The sequence below is a fragment of the Mercenaria mercenaria genome, chromosome 10, assembly GCF_021730395.1.
Source record: "Mercenaria mercenaria strain notata chromosome 10, MADL_Memer_1, whole genome shotgun sequence".
Classification (NCBI taxonomy): Eukaryota; Metazoa; Mollusca; class Bivalvia; order Venerida; family Veneridae; genus Mercenaria; species Mercenaria mercenaria.
The window spans coordinates 29,626,112-29,642,969 of NC_069370.1; the positions used below are offsets into that span (position 1 = coordinate 29,626,112).

Here is a 16,858-nt window from a genome sequence, read left to right on the forward strand (position 1 = left end):
GACCTTACACTGATATTATTTCTGTGTAATACTCACGGCAATCCGATAACATTGATTTCAGTGTCATTAATTGAATCAATTAAACAATTAGTGGCCAATTAATTTGCATATGTTGATGTCGTAGCCATGTGTTTTGAAGGAGAGGCTAGCTAGCGTGTTGTCTGCACATTCTTTTTATTAAGTAAACAGTTTTACCTGAATAAGTTGAACTTTACTATATTTATTTATAAAATACTGCATAAAATTTCCAGAAAATTAAATGTCATATATAGCTGTCGATAACTGTATCCATTTGTCGATAACTATGTCAACAAGGGAGATTGATTTTTTGATCTTCATAACGTGGACATATCACAGTAACCGGGAAATACCTTTCCAAAGGGCCAATCAAAAACCGTTTTACATAATAGGATAGATATTGCAACAAGGAACGTAATTTGTGTAAGATTAAACTGTCGATAACTGTGTCACCTGCTCTATATGAAACAGGGCCCTCACTCTACTTTGGGGGAAGGGGTCCGCAGCCCTCAGGCGGGGGAATTTTCACATCGTTTTAGCCAAAAGGGGGAATTTTCATTGCATTTAAAGAATAACATTCTATGTAAGAACTATAACATGTATAACTTTTTTTTCAGGTAGCTGTTTCTTTTTCTCAACATATACTACTAGTAACTGCAATTATATCATGTCAAGATCAGCTTATCAGGGGTCAAGCTATACCGTTATTAATGCAACTTCCACAAACTTTTTCTAAAACAAATATATTTATCATTACAGATTTTTTTAAAATCAATTTTTATTTTAGTTGTCTAAAAGTGGGTGGGGTTTGGTGCCTTTGCATGATTTTATTATTGAAAAATGCTTCAAAATAAGGGCTGCTTTTGCAACAATGATCCAGGGTTTTTTCTAGCTAATTTGGGAATTTTGACGCGTAAATGTTTCAAACTGGGAAATATTTAGCCCTATAGGATATAGTAAGGATGTGTTTAAGCACTTTCTCATACACTTGTTTCACATTGTACAACCTCTTTAACATACTTCCATTACAAAATTGCCATAATTTGGTCAATATTTGTGCAATTTTGGTGAAATTTTTTTTCAGAATGTAGATTGGGAATTCTTGCACTCATTTTGGGAAAAATACATACTTTTTGACATTGGGAATATAGCCGAATAACGGCTATAAAAACGGCCGAAAAAAACCCTGTGATCATATTTTTCTTAAATGCAGATTCTTAAATGGCTTTTTATTTAGATTGTACTAGAAAAATCTTGCAAGAAATGATAAAAATGTCCGAAAATCACGGTCGCGAAAACAGATGACAAGTATGGAAAACGAAAGTAAATACTTAAAATTCTTTATGAAATACCTGTTTTAAATTTCTTTTCTTCGTAATACCTATTCATTATACTTATAATTTCTGCTTATTTTTTCTGAACTAAACAAAGCCTCTGCAATGATAATAAATTTTCAATAGACCGTAATGGTTGACCGGCAAGACTGATAACAATACAACATAAGTTGCATACCGCTAATTAACAAGTGATGCAAACACGATAAACTTTTACATTGATCAATAAACACCTCTGATAATGATTAACATAGGAGAGATCGCCATTACGTCACGCATAAATACCTGTTTATCTGGTGGTGGGTAAAACAAATGTTTTTACACCGTTTGTGTATGGGATCTGAATTTTTAATTTTTAATAACTTTTTCGCTCATTTATGGATTTTAAAAATTAAAAAAGTTTTGGAATGCTTAGGATTTTCATATTTTCCCATTTAAATATCTTTTTAAAATGAATATCCATTTTAAATGACATAAGATTTTAATGGCGGCATAGCCATCCTCCAAACATTTTGAAAAAACACTGTAAGTTAAGCGTTCATAATTAATCCATTTAATTTCGAATTTATAATCAAAAGTAATCAATAAATTGCTTGTTTTATACACTTTCCATTGATCAAAAAATTATTGATATTATTTGTGTTTTAAGAAAGTTTATACCATTAGAAAAACATCACTGTTTACAAAAAACATGGACGCTCGGCGTCGGCCCACCCGGTCTTTGTCTTATCAGTTCTAAAAATAGAAAATACAATGGATTTGTTTACAAACACGATCACTCCTATACGACGCTCCGCCTACTGCCATACTTCCGCTTATGACAGGGAACAATATTGAAACTGACTTGGATTTTGATTGACAAGAGGCAGAACTTTCCTACTACAGACGCATCAAAGAAAATTTCCACGAGTCAACCCAACGTATGGGGCATATTCTGAGTGGGTCAAACATCGAGTTTTTCCCCCGATGTTCGCGGGTCAAAACCTGGGACCTCGAGTCAACCGAATGTCCTGAATTTAAAGGGGGAATTTTTTTCTCTGGAGGGGGAAAAAAGGATACTATTTTGGCGGGGGGAAGCAGCCGATATTCGGCGGTAAAATCAGCCGATCGACAGCCCTGTGAAATGTCAAAATCGTAAAATATTGAAGTCTGACGTTCATTTATAGCACTACCTAGCAACCACAGCTGATAAAGAAATCAATGGCTTATCAGCTGGAATTCTGGTGATTTCTAGGGGTTAGTGTACTTTTTTCCCCCTAAAATCTTTTTTTGTCATGCTACAAAAACAAAAAAACTACCATTTAAAAGGTGATAAAATTATCTTTCTAACAGTATAAAACATTCATAAATCTGATTTACAGTCAATCCAGATGACCCAGTAATTAGTTAATCTGGCCACTGTTTATTGACAGTTTGTTGTTAATTGCTTTATTACTCGCCGCGGGCAATATGTACTCCTTTCAAATGCAAACGCGGGTCGCGTAGTGCTCATTAATATTCATATCACTTGTATCAGAAGACAGCCGATTGGACGACCTACACGTAGGTGTGTCTTAAATTTGCATACGACCCCCCCCCCCAAACCGGAGAAATCGTTCCGTAAAGTTGACGTGAAAAATACGCCCAAATATATCATATTCGCTGAATTAACATTTATTTTTAATAAATACAAACCCTAACAATTAATTTGATACCAAAATTATGTTTCGGAACCTATTACAAGTATGCCGCATTTTCATTTTAAATTCAAACTCCCCGCTTCCATTTTTTTTTCACTCGGCGGTCCGCCATGTTGGAAAATTGATCAATTAGGTCAATGCGGTAAATCGATTGATTCGGCTCGAAAATCATGTAAAAAGACCTATTTCCACCGGTTTTTATTTGGAAAATATGTATGTCGGTAAAAAATATTAATATTTGACTGAAACTACGAAGCAGAAGTAATATTTATTGAGAAAATTCAATGTCGGAACAACGCTGAGGAACAGCTGACCGGAATTTCACTTTCGTTATGAATTATTTTCTTATTTAAGGAAAAGAGTCACGATTTACCCCCAGAAATGAATGTTCCAAGAAAGTGTTTTTATTTCCAATTAAAGTCTGTTAATAATTGTTATTACTTACGCAATTTCAATGCATAAAAGGACGATTTTTCATACGCGTTTCGTACTCAACCTGTTCGTACCTAACGGGTACGAAAAAATGAAAATATCAATTCAATAGTATTGTTCATACATAGCACGTGTCTAATGATTATTATATATTATTTTTGTTTAGGAAATCATTTGAAAAGTATATGTATAATAATTTAAAATGTATAGTCATATACTGATACAGTTTACACTATGTATTTCAGAATTACATCTGGAGTCATGACCGGTCTAAGCCATCTTGCCGGTCCACTGGAATATCTGATACATTAAATTTCTTAATTAAACTGATAGATTAAGTTTTTATATGCTTTATTTTAGAATCCTAGTCCTATACATTATGTCTTGTATGTCTTATGAAAAAAACAGTGAGAATATGGAAACATACTTGAACTTGGACAGCGTTGGAGTCGAGATATAACAATTAGAAAAAAAAAAAAATCGTAACCATGTCTCATTGTAAGTGAAATATAAAGGCAACTATACACCTTATGCCAAAACAGACACCAGAAATGTATTCTACAGGAAAAATACCATAAGTATGCCAAATTTCAGCTACTTACCATTTAAAATGAGTGGAAGACCAAACATTAATGTAAACATAGGAGTTTTAACGGTCCGCGACTGCGAATCAGTTCCTTATTATTTATATAGAGGAAAAATTCCAGAAAATATGACGTTTTAAGAAATTTCAAATCTTCATAACTTTTTTATTTTTTAAGATATTTCAAAAATTTAAAAAGTTCTTTGTTTGATTATTTAAGCAGAATATGAATATGTTATTAAAACACTGGTTAAGCTACTTTGAAAAATCAGCTGTGGTTGCTACACTACCTTCGGCTTCACCTCCGTAGGAAAGTGTCTTGGCCCTTTCGACCACTGCGTCCACACAAAACACATTGCATTGTTCCAATCTCGAATGGCTTCGGCGACAGCTGAAAATCTCAGAAAACCTCAGAAAATATCTGATTACTCTTGTGAAGTGTATCAGATTTGAATGCTGTCGAGTGTGGTAGGTGTATTTTAGTGTTATTTCTTAACTACGCACGCTAAATTGCGATCACCCTGTGTTCCGTGCATATTTTCAGGGGACCCTGGGTTTTTGACGTTTCATTCCTGGTGTTTATTTTATGTATATAGGGGGTATTTTTTGTAAAGATAGACTTTTATGGTCTTATTGATAGAATTTCAGGGAACAGAATACTTTGCAGACAAGAACTGCAGACACTATACACAAAGAAGGATTTTGCAGACAACATAGGTAAAGAAGAATATTGGATTTTGCAGACACTATATGTAAAGAACAAAAGGTGTGAATGTCTATATGGATGGTTGAGTGAACTGATAATGTTTTTATTATGGCACGGATTTTGTACTATATTTTAAGACCAAGATTTAAATGAGACTTATGGTTTATAAAATATTCAAAATATTATTTACAATTAATAATAATAATAATAATAAATGGTAATAATGATAGAAATTTAGTATTAATAATATAATCATTTTTTGTTCTTATTATTAATGTTTTTTATTATTAATTGTATTATTTGAAATAACATTTCGAATATAATCTATAACCATAATTCTCATTTAAATCTTATTATTAATAACAGATAAATATTAAAATGGTATAAAGTCATATAAGGGAGTTACTAACACTTTGACATATTCAAGTAACACAAGAAAAGTGAATATATTTCTGGTTTCTTTTACTCTGACAACATCTTTTTAAAACATTTATTCTTTATTCTTACCTGTCTGCAAAATTCAACTGATTATCATTACATTATTATGTCTATGCTTTATTTCTTCTTGTCTGCAAAATTCAACATTATATATACATGTACATTATTATATCAGTCTATGCTCTATTTCTATTGTCTGCAAAATTCAAGTGTATGCTCTATTTCTACTTGTCTGCAAAATTCAACTGAAATCTGTCTGCAAAATGCAGTTACTGTTGATTGTACAGTATTCCATAACTTTAGTCTTAAGTCTTACTTGTCTGCAAAATTCAACCGCAGTCTGTTTGCAAAATACAGTTAATGTTGCGGTTTTATTATTATATCTATTTATTCTTTATTTCTACTTGTCTGCAAAATTCAACTGATATATGGTAGAAATACATAGGTTTATTCTTTATTCTTACTTGCCTGTAAAATTCAACTGGTATATGATAGAACTGTATAGGTTTATTCTTTATTCTTACTTGTCTGCAAAATTCAACTGGTATATGATAGAAATGCATAGGTTTATTCTTACTTGTCTGCAAAATTCAAGTGTATGCTTTATTTCTACTTATCTGCAAAATTCAACTGAAATCTGTCTGCAAAATGCAGTTACAGTTGATTGTACAGTATTCCATAACTTTAGTCTTAAGTCTTACTTGTCTGCAAAATTCAACCGCAGTCTGTTTGCAAAATACAGTTAATGTTGCGGTTTTATTATTATATCAATTTATTCTTTATTCTTACTTGTCTGCAAAATTCAACTGGTATATGATAGAAATGCATAGGTTTATTCTTACTTGTCTGCAAAATTCAAGTGTATGCTTTATTTCTACTTGTCTGCAAAATTCAACTGAAATCTTTCTGCAAAATGCAGTTACCGTTGATATGTGTACAGTAATCCATAACTTTATTCTTTATTCTCATTTGTCTGCAAAATTCAACTGATTTATGATAGAAATACATAGGTTTATTCTTTATTCTTACTTGTCTGCAAAATTCAACTGATGTATGATAGAAATACATAGGTTTATTCTTTATTCTTACTTGTCTGCAAAATTCAACTGATATATGATAGAAATGCATAGGTTTATTCTTACTTGTCTGCAACATTCAACTGATGTATGATAGAAATACATAGGTTTATTTTTACTTGTCTGCAAAATTCAACTGATGTATGATAGAAATACATAGGTTTATTCTTTATTCTTACTTGTCTGCAAAATTCAACTGATATATGATAGAAATGCATAGGTTTATTCTTACTTGTCTGCAAAATTCAACTGATTTATGATAGAAATACATAGGTTTATTCTTTATTCTTACTTGTCTGCAAAATTCAACTGATGTATGATAGAAATACATAGGTTTATTCTTTATTCCTACTTGTCTGCAAAATTCAACTGATATATGATAGAAATGCATAGGTTTATTCTTACTTGTCTGCAAAATTCAACTGATTTATGATAGAAATACATAGGTTTATTCTTTATTCTTACTTGTCTGCAAAATTCAACTGATGTATGATAGAAATACATAGGTTTATTCTTTTTTCTTACTTGTCTGCAAAATTCAACTGATATAAGATAGAAATGCATAGGTTTATTCTTACTTGTCTGCAAAATTCAACTGATTTATGATAGAAATACATAGGTTTATTCTTTATTCTTACTTGTCTGCAAAATTCAACTGATACATGATAGAAATGCATAGGTTTATTCTTACTTGTCTGCAACATTCAACTGATGTATGATAGAAATACATAGGTTTATTCTTTATCCTTACTTGTCTGCAAAATTTAACTGCAGTCTGTCTGCAAAATGCAGTTAATGTTGCGGTTTTATTATATTATATCAATTTAATCATTATTTCTACTTGTCCGCAAAATTAAACAGACATTTGTCTGCAAAATACAGTAACTGTTATATTACTATATCATATCAGTTTTTGCACTATTTCTGCTTCTCTTCAAAATTCTTAAATTTTAATTAAAATTAAAAGTCATTGATAAAATAGGACCCTCCATATATGCATATTGATCACTATCTGACCTTATCAGACAGGACTTGTTTATTCCTGGGGCAATAAAGTAATTAAGAGATTAGCTTATTTATGGTGGGTGCAACTAATTTAATCATAGATGTTCCAGTAAGTGGCATACATGTCTCTTCTGTATATTTGAATAGCCTGGGGCAAACATTTTTAATCCTTTTATCTCCTATTGCCACTTGCAGATAAGAGTTTTTAACTGTCTCAACCAAATGTGTCTTGTTTGACTGATTTTGCAGACAAGTTAGAATAAACAGTAAAAACTTTTTATGTAATAGTGTACATTATATAAGTTGAATTTTGCAGACAAGTAAAAAAATAAAGAATAAATTGATATAATAGTTAAACCGCAACAATAACTGCATTTTGCAGACAGACAACAGTTGAATTTTGCAAAAGTAACAATAAAGAATATATATATAAAGTTATGGAATACTGTACATATATCAACAGTAACTGCATTTTGCAGAAGATTTCAGTTGAATTTTGCAGACAAGTAGAAATAAAACATAAACTGAAATAAAAATGTACATATATCAGTTGAATTTTTGCAGACAAGTAGAAATACAGCATGAACTTAAATAAAACTGTACATATATCAGTTGAATTTTGCAGACAAGTAGAAATAAAACATAAACTGAAACATAACTGGACATATATCAGTTGAATTTTTGCAGACAAGTAGAAATACAGCATGAACTTAAATAAAACTGTACATATATCAGTTGAATTTTGCAGACAAGAAAGAATAAAGAAAAAACTTATGTAATACAGTATTTATATCAACAGTAACTCAATTTTGCAAACAGATTTCAGTTGAATTTTGCAGACAAGTAGAAATTAAGCATACACTTGAATTTGAATTATAATAATGTACATGATACATCAGTTAGATTTTGCACACAAGTAAGACTAAAGATTAAACCTATGTAATTCTGTCATTGAATCTGTTCAATTTTGAAGACAAGTAGTAATAAAGAAAATATGATATAATATAATAAAACCGCAACATTAACTGCATTTTGCAGACAGACTACAGAAACTGTTGGATTTTGCAGACAAGTAATAATAATAAAAAAAAATGGAATGCTGTACATAAATCAACAGTAACTGCATTATGCAGACAGATTTCAGTTGAATTTTGCAGACATGTAGAAATAAATAAACGATGGTATAATATAATAAAACCACAGCATTTTGCAGACAAAAGTAAGAATAAAGAATAAACATTTGGAATACTGTACATATATCAACAGTAACTGCATTTTGCAGACAGATTTCAGTTATATTTTGCAGACAAGTAGAAATAAGCATAGACTGATAAAATAATGTACAAGATATATCAGTAGAATTTTGCAGACAGGTAAGAATAATTGTGTTAAAAGATGATATCAAAGTAAAAGAAATCAGAAACATTCACTTTGCTTGTCTTATTTGAATACGTCAAAGTGTTAGTAACTCCTTTATTTGACCTTATACTGTTTTCATATTTATCTTTTATTAATGATAAGATTTAAATGAGAATTATAGTTATAGAATTTTCAAAATGTTATTTTAAATAATACAGTTAATAATAAAAACCATTATTAATAAGAACAAATAATGATTATGAAAATAATAATTATTACTGATATTAGATTTCTATCATTATTACCATCTATTATTATTATTAATAATTGTAAATGATATTTTGAATATTTTATGAACCATAATTCTCATTTAAATCTTAGTCTTAAAATATAGTACAAAATCAGTGACATAATAAAAACATTATCAGTTCACTCAACCATCCCTTTATACATCTACACCTTTTGTTCTTTACATATAGTGTCTGCAAAATCCAATATCCTTCTTTACCTATGTTGTCTGCAAAATCCTTCTTTGTGTATAGTGTCTGCAGTACTTGTCTGCAAAGTATACCGTCCCGAATTTCAGACTCCTGTGAATAAAGTAAGATAACATTCCTTCAAAACTGTTTGGACTAATCTACAAGCAAAGGACACAATTCAAAAAAAACCTTTTTGATTATGAGCATCCACGATGTGTTGCAAAACCTCGTCATCTCCAGCAAATGTAACATTAACTGATCTTCTTCGCAGTTTTCTTTCGGACATTTCGTGCGCTATTTCCCGCAATAAGTAGATCTTTTATGTAGAAGATAAAATAATTAGAACGGGGTTTATTCCCCGTTCCGTAACGTTCATTTTTCCGGACAACGTGAATCAAAGTCTTGAGACGTCTGGTGGGAGAGGGTTTTGGTAGATTGGCCATTGTGCAACTATTATGTACCTCAATGTAGAGATAGTACCTAAAATTTTAAATTATGAAAAGCAATTAAAAAATTAACTGTGAACATTTAAGACGGAATATAATACATAAGTCTTGATTTGATCATTTTGAAGTATGTTGTGTAAGATTTTCTTAAACTGCATATTTAATTTCTATGTATCCCGTCTTGCAGATAGTCCTACCTATCAAGTCTTTGATCAATATTTAATCTCAAATTGTACCTGGATTATTGCGGGAAGAACTTAACTCAGAGCCAAAAAAATGTCAAATATATGATTATTGTATGACATCAGAACATATTTAAAGTCTAATAAAATAAATTCAGATCCACTATTAAAGCTGAAATTCTGAAATTTAGATATAATGTTATTTCTACCATATCACACATGATCTATGAAAACAAGAAAAAACTCTTCAGCATTTACCATGAAATTTGGAATTACAATGAAATGACTTATCATTTAAGTTTTTTAACATACAGTTACTTCGTTCTTCCTATTAACTGGTGTCATACAGGTGTACAGGTTAATGCAGGGAAGGGTTATTAATTGTGTCATTGATTGATCTCTAGTGCAATGTCTACTCAATGCCATTCATTAACAGCTAGGATAAAGCAGAGAATACATGTACATGTACTTACATTTTGAACATCAAAATTTGCGCTATTAATAATAAACTTCTAATCTATTTATGTTTCGCCCGACGCCTCAATGGGGGGAAACATATTGTTTTTGCCCTGTCCGTGTGTCCGTCACTCTTCATTTCCGATCAATAACTGGAGAACAATTTGACCTAGAACTTTCAAACTTCAAAATATGGTAGGGCTTACGATGTTAATTACCACTATTGTTTTTGGGGTCATTTAATAAAAGGTCGAGGTCACAGGGACCAGATCATGGAAAACCATTTCTGAAGGGCCAGAATTTGTAAAAATGTTACCAATCCATAACTTGAGAGAACCGCTTGACCAAGAACATTGAAACCTAATGGGGTGATTGGATATGCTGAGTAGATAAGCCATTCATGTGTCTCTTTGACATTTACTTCTGTGCCCTATTGACGTCTTGCCTATCACTACTATGCCTTGGGGGAGACAAACGCTTTTCTACAAAAGCATCTTCTAGTTGTAACACTCTTTTTGTAACAAAGCAGATGACAAACCAGTCTAACATGATGCACATTAATTGCTATATAAAGAAATAGCAAACAGCCTATGTATGAATCTTCGATATAATATGGTTGACTGATACATTTTACCCTCTATGATTTTAACATAAGAGATTCTACTTCTGTTTATTACATACGAATTATTCCACGACCAAACGGTTGTAAACAACATTTCAAAAACATAATTATGCTAAAAAGTCGTGCTGATTTACGTGCAGGGCCGTAAAACAAGTTTTGACTTCTACGAGCGAATAAGCTCAGTTATGATTCAGCATTGATGTCATAAAAGTATGGCTTAAAGTATGACGTCATACAAAAATTCAGCTCGTAGCACTGGGTCAAATAACAAAATTTTATTATTCTGTTTATAAATAGTTAGCGAGCTGTTAGACTATTAGTTTATAAATACTTCTCAAAATTCTGATAAAAAGAAACTAATATCTGAAAGTCCCGTTGGCTATGCAACACTGTCTAACCATGGGGGTAAATAGTAACAGCATATGACCCGAAAGATGTATTTCGCTGAAAATGTTTATCTGTAAAATGGCAGTTATTTGCGTTAATTTAGAATCGAATATTTCGATATAGCTAAAAAAATCAGCTCAGAGATGTTTATATCTTGTACTGAAAACTAAATAGGAATCGTGCCAGAAGTCTGTCACGCTATAATTTTATCAAATGAAATGCAACGAACTCATCTTTTACTTTAAAATGTTTCTAATCCATTTTTCTTTTGGCGTAAAATAATCCAGCATAATTTGAACACAAGTTATACACAAAAGTTTCAAATTGGTACCCCTGTCTGCAATATTTTGTCCGCCATTGCTATTGTCACCTGATCAGGGTACTCTTCATTTGAAAACCAATAGGCGGTATAGAATCATTATTTATTGACCTTTTCTGAGAACTTAAACCTTCTAAGTTATGTTTTTATCAATTTTATCTAAAATGGTTATGTTTATGATTAAAATAAATTCATAAACAGGTGAAATGTTGATCTTGATTTTCAAAAATAACCACGTGCTCTGAACTGTTGCATGACGTCATTAGTTTCTTAAAATAGACAGTGCGAGATATTGCGGTTTGATACTGGTTAGTTAACCAAATGGGGTTTCGCCATAACTTAATGGACGCGACCATCAGAAAATAAAGATAGCGTCAGTTAAGTTATGGTAGCCAGAACTAGTTTCGATATTTTTATCACTTAAAATATGAACAGGAGTTAGGATGCGTCATAATTAAATCACGAATGCGTTACACAGATTATTATTTCTTGATTAAAATACATGTATGCGAAACAAATACATATGTGCCTCAAATCTAAGATGAACTCTTTTTGGCCTCGCATGAAGATATCTAAATGACCAGCTGGAAATCAGTGATGTAACCATGGGCTGGAATACCTTATCACTGACAGATCATACTAATCTAAATGGCCAGTGTGAATTGAGACAGGTTAAATTAGGACCACTTAATCATGTTCATGAATGGAAATATTTTTCGTAGCTCATAAACATCTTTTTGCTGTGATTAGGAATAAAATAAAGATTATGAGATTGTCAGAGATACACTTATAACTTTGGCAGCGGGTACACCCGCCTCCCAAAAACACGTTCAATGAACGCGGCTGAACATGTAGTGTAAATGTATACACACGCACTATGGCTAATCAAATTCGAAGAATAAAAACATTGAGGTTGTGTGCAAAGTAGTCCAACTCCTAGCGCAATTATCAGGTTCATTTTATTTCATTGAACTGACCGTCAGGGGAGTTAATTAGAGTCACAGAGTACGTGCAGACAAACAGACAGACACAAACATACGCAAGTAGAAATCGTCCTCGAAGGTATGTGGCAAAATCACCACTGAGGGGTTTAACTTAATGACCTGCTGAAAGGATTAGAAGTATGAGAGTGAATGTATAGTTAGGTTGACCCAATGTCTCCGGAATCAAGTTGAACTTAGAATTTAGAGACAGTGTAAGGAATCTGGTTGATGTGAATGAGGAAGAAGAAAGAGGTCTAAAGACAGAGTCTTCAGGAAACGAAAAAGTGAGAGCTAGATACTTAATAATATGTCAATCACCCATAAAAGACCCAATTTCTGTTCAGTTTGCCTGGAACCAGTTGTTAGATCTTTTTAGAACTGCCTGAATCAACAATTGGAGGTAGAAGTTTAAGATTAAACTTAAGACCAAGTTTAACTTTTTCAAATGCTTTACTGAAGTAATGTTTCAATTGCGTTTCGCAAGAAAACCTCTGTCTTAAGTTATATTGAAGAGAGTAGAGGGTAGAGGTTACTCTGATTGTTGAAGTGTAACGATAGTGGAGAAGCAACTACATGTTTGAGAGTGTTGTAGAGAAAACGTATGTGAATGACAGATCGGTTTTTAGGTCAATGTTGTCGCCTATTTCATATATGAGGCATCCGTTGACTTTGGTCAAGGCGCTATGACTAGACGATTTGTAAATAAGAAAGGTTATAATGTAAATGATACTATGCGTCAACTCAGTCATCACGATCTGTCTGACCTGCTACTCGCCTTGCATTTTATACATTTATTCCATTGTATACAAGTGCGTTTCAATAATTTTGTAATATAAATTGACTGCAAAAGTCTTCATCGCCATGTCATTTAGACCAATGCAACATTATTTTGCAAGAGCACAATAAAAATTCATACATTATTTATGACATCAGTAGTCACTGATGAAGACCATAAGATTTAAATCATAGCATTTCGCACATGTAAACCAAAACACATGATTTATCTTGTAAATTGTATAAAACATACATCCATAAGAATAAAAAAGTCACAAATTATTTTTATTTTCTTTTATCAAAGAACAAAGATATCCTTTTAAAATGCTTTAATTTGAGCAGTCAGCATACCAGGGATAATAAGTTTTTCCTTTTATGTAGCGGAAAGAAAATATCACGTTTATTCATAACCCAAGAGAGCAGCATGGTCTCTTAGCATTGCCTGGCGATCATTATGCACAGTAAGTAATAAAATCTGTAAAAAGATCCTTTGGAAGCAAAGAATGCAGCCAAGAAGAATAGCAGACTCGGTTTGATTGAGTCTGTTCATGAAAGGTAATGAAATGTGCAACACCTCTCACGCCACCTAGCACCGGCTTAAGCGGAACTCTATTACACATATGTTGAATGGACTCCGTGACCCCAAAGAACCAGATAATATAACAACACTAAATCCAAGTATGTGTAGACCTTTTACAGTCGCCATATGGCACTTTAAGATTGCTATTGTGATAGTTAATAGAATCTGTAAAAAGATCCTTTGGAAGCAATGGATGCAACCAAGAAGTATAATAGCAGACTCGGTTTGACTGAGTCTGTTCATGAATGGTAATGAAATGTGCAACACCTCTCACGCCCCTAGCACCAGCTTAAGCAGAACTCTATTACATATATGTTGAATGGACTCCATGATCCAAAAGGACCAGAAAATATAACAACACTGAATCCAAGCACTCACTGAACTATGCATTGATCATTATGCATTATTCAGTACTCGTACCATTTTGCTAATTTTTCGCTACTTTGTGATGCCCTTCATTCATCTTGTGATACCATTAATCTGTGTATGCTATAATGTTTATTTGATTATAGTATATATATTACATATTCAATCTGTGACATTGCAGAATCGTGTTATGATATTATTACTTAGAGATCATTGAGCGCATTCAAAAGCCATGGCAAACTGATTTACAGATGTCTGTAAGTTGATTTTTTTTAATATCCTAAAGTCAGCGGTAATATACAATATCATTAATTCAATTTAAAATGGTCACAGAATTTTAAGATTTTAAGATTCAATAAAATAGAATACGATACGGAACGGCACGGTATGGCACGGCACGAACGAAATTCAACGATCGGTGTTGAGGTAAATTTTAGCTCTGTAAATTCATCTACGAGACTCCGTGCTTACAAAGAACTTTTTTAAGAAGTATAAATACATTTTTTATAGCTCTTTGGTGCTTTCTATCCCCGGTTATAATCTCAAAGCAAATAAAGTATTTTTCCCTGTTCTGAATTTAAAATTCACAAATCATGAGTGTTGCCTTTTAGGCCAATTCACAGGTGGAAGTAACGTACCTAGGATACAGTGGGCCAATTCGTTTCACTTTTGCGGCGTACGCCGTTTCGCCGCGTGCAACCGGCTAGCCGTTCGTTTGGCTTCTTGGCACTGCCCCGGTCTATCCGGCATACGCCGATGTGTGCCGGTCTTGCGAGATAGGCAAAGCGGCAAATAATATATTTTCGCGATATAAAATCGGATAAACATTTGTGAATTTGGGTTAATACCAGTAGATGTAGAAACATACTGCAAGAACTATTTGCTAACTTATTTGGAACATGCCACAAGTGAAAATCATAATAAATTTCCAATTTATTTTGCTCACGTGGCCGGTGTACGCCGAAACGTTCGTTTGTCAATAAACTGGCGAGATTTTTTTTTGTTGCCGCCCACGTGACCGGCGTGCCCCGGGTTGAGTGAAACGAATTGGCCCATTATGGGTCCATGAGCCATATGCACTTAAATTTATTACAATTAAAATGCTTCTTGGAAAAAAATATGACAAAAAGCACAATTAATGTATAACAATTTCTCTGTGCACATGGCACATGAGATATGGATAGTTATGAATCTGAAGTTTGGACAATGGATGCACCAGACGTATATTTCTTTGTGTTTTTGGTCAGTGGTATGGTTCATACCTCTCACGCCTCTGCACCTAGATTAAGCAGTATCTATTACAATATGATGAATGGCTCCAGACCAAAGGAAGTAAATATAATTAAATAATCAGCATCATGTAACATGTCATTGATTTTAACTTATTATGTACTTGTAATTTTGCTATTTTTCGCATGTATGCCATTATTATTTGTGTCTTATCGTTATGCAATTTTTTGATTATGTAAATATAGCTTACAATTATTTGACATTGCGCTGTTATGATATGATTATGGAATGACATTCAAAAGCCATTCAAATGATTTAAGATGTCGTAAGTTTCATTTTTTTTAATTCTATAAGTCAGGGAACTATGCAGGTCATTAGCATGTGAATCGCACAGATTTAGATTTGATGAAAAAATAATAATAGGCTGCCGGTATGGCAACGGCGAAAATTCCAATATCGGTGTTGAAAATTTACTCTGTAATTTATACGAACCGCAAAAGCTTTGAAAAAATACATTAATCTTTGTGAACATCATCCGTTATTAACTAAAGCAAATAAGCAATTTTTTTTAATTTAATCAGCAAATTCGATGAATGTTAGCTTTATGAATTACAGTGGAATAAGTATAATACATTCCATTTTGTTCACTATATGATTTGGGTAGCAGTTCCGGTCACCGTAGCCTTACGTTTTTCTTGATGCCCGGGTTTAGATGTTTGGAGAAAAACCAAATAATAATGCGTTTAGACAATCAGATAATTGTAAGTTTGGTAATAGCATAGATGTAGAAAACAATAACTAAAGGGACTATTTGTCAATTATTTGAATCCTAACTATATTTTCCGAATTTTGTCACCGCGTTTCGCCAAACGTTGATTTATACGGAGATTTTGTTTTTCTGACGAGACGTTCTTAGTGACAATTCCTAATGGTATGAGCCAATAAAAAGCACTAAATTTAACAATAAATTTAGAAAAATTTGCAAAAAGCCTATTTTGAAGAAAAATTTCTCGTGACAATGAGCATGGAAAGCATCGAACCACAGTTTACAGGCAATTGCTTCAAAGGTCAGTTTTTTTTTTCTTCTGGGACATACTAATCTAATTGATTTTTATGAAGTTTTTTTAACAAACCTTGAGAATAGTTAGAATAATGATAATTTAGAAATTAAATCAAATTGTTATTAATGCTTTAATGTTATAAAATTATATTTCACTTAATATAGATTTTCTGTGATGTTTTTAGTTATCGTCGCCATTTGGGTAAATAATGTAGCTGACAAATCATTCTTGCGCTGTGATGATGATTATGATCGAAAAAAAATCTTGCTAATGAAAAAATTTCCATGTTGTACACTGTTAATGGTGCTGAATCCTATGCTCGCGGTATTTCGATAAATACGCT

The 16,858-nt window shown here is 32.3% G+C and overlaps 2 protein-coding genes across 4 annotated transcripts in view; one reads left to right on the plus strand and one right to left on the minus strand.

Annotated features, from left to right (window-relative positions):
- The window catches only part of LOC123559563 (origin recognition complex subunit 2-like), a 62,737-nt gene extending 53,326 nt beyond the window's left edge, over positions 1 to 9,411 (minus strand). Inside the window, exon 1 of the mRNA XM_045351495.2 lies at positions 9,299 to 9,411. Coding sequence (XP_045207430.2) covers positions 9,299 to 9,395 — 97 coding nt within the window. The 5' untranslated portion in view covers positions 9,396 to 9,411. The remainder of the gene's footprint in view (positions 1 to 9,298) is intronic.
- Positions 9,412 to 14,649: 5,238 nt separating this feature from the next.
- The window catches only part of LOC123559561 (integrator complex subunit 10-like), a 51,013-nt gene continuing 48,804 nt past the window's right edge, over positions 14,650 to 16,858 (plus strand). Inside the window, exon 1 of one of the 3 annotated variants that reach the window (XM_045351494.2) lies at positions 14,650 to 14,713. The gene's annotated coding sequence lies outside the window, so the exon portion shown is untranslated. Of the gene's footprint in view, positions 14,854 to 16,858 lie in introns of all 3 variants that reach the window. The other 2 variants (XM_053552569.1, XM_045351493.2) reach the window with 2 other exon arrangements.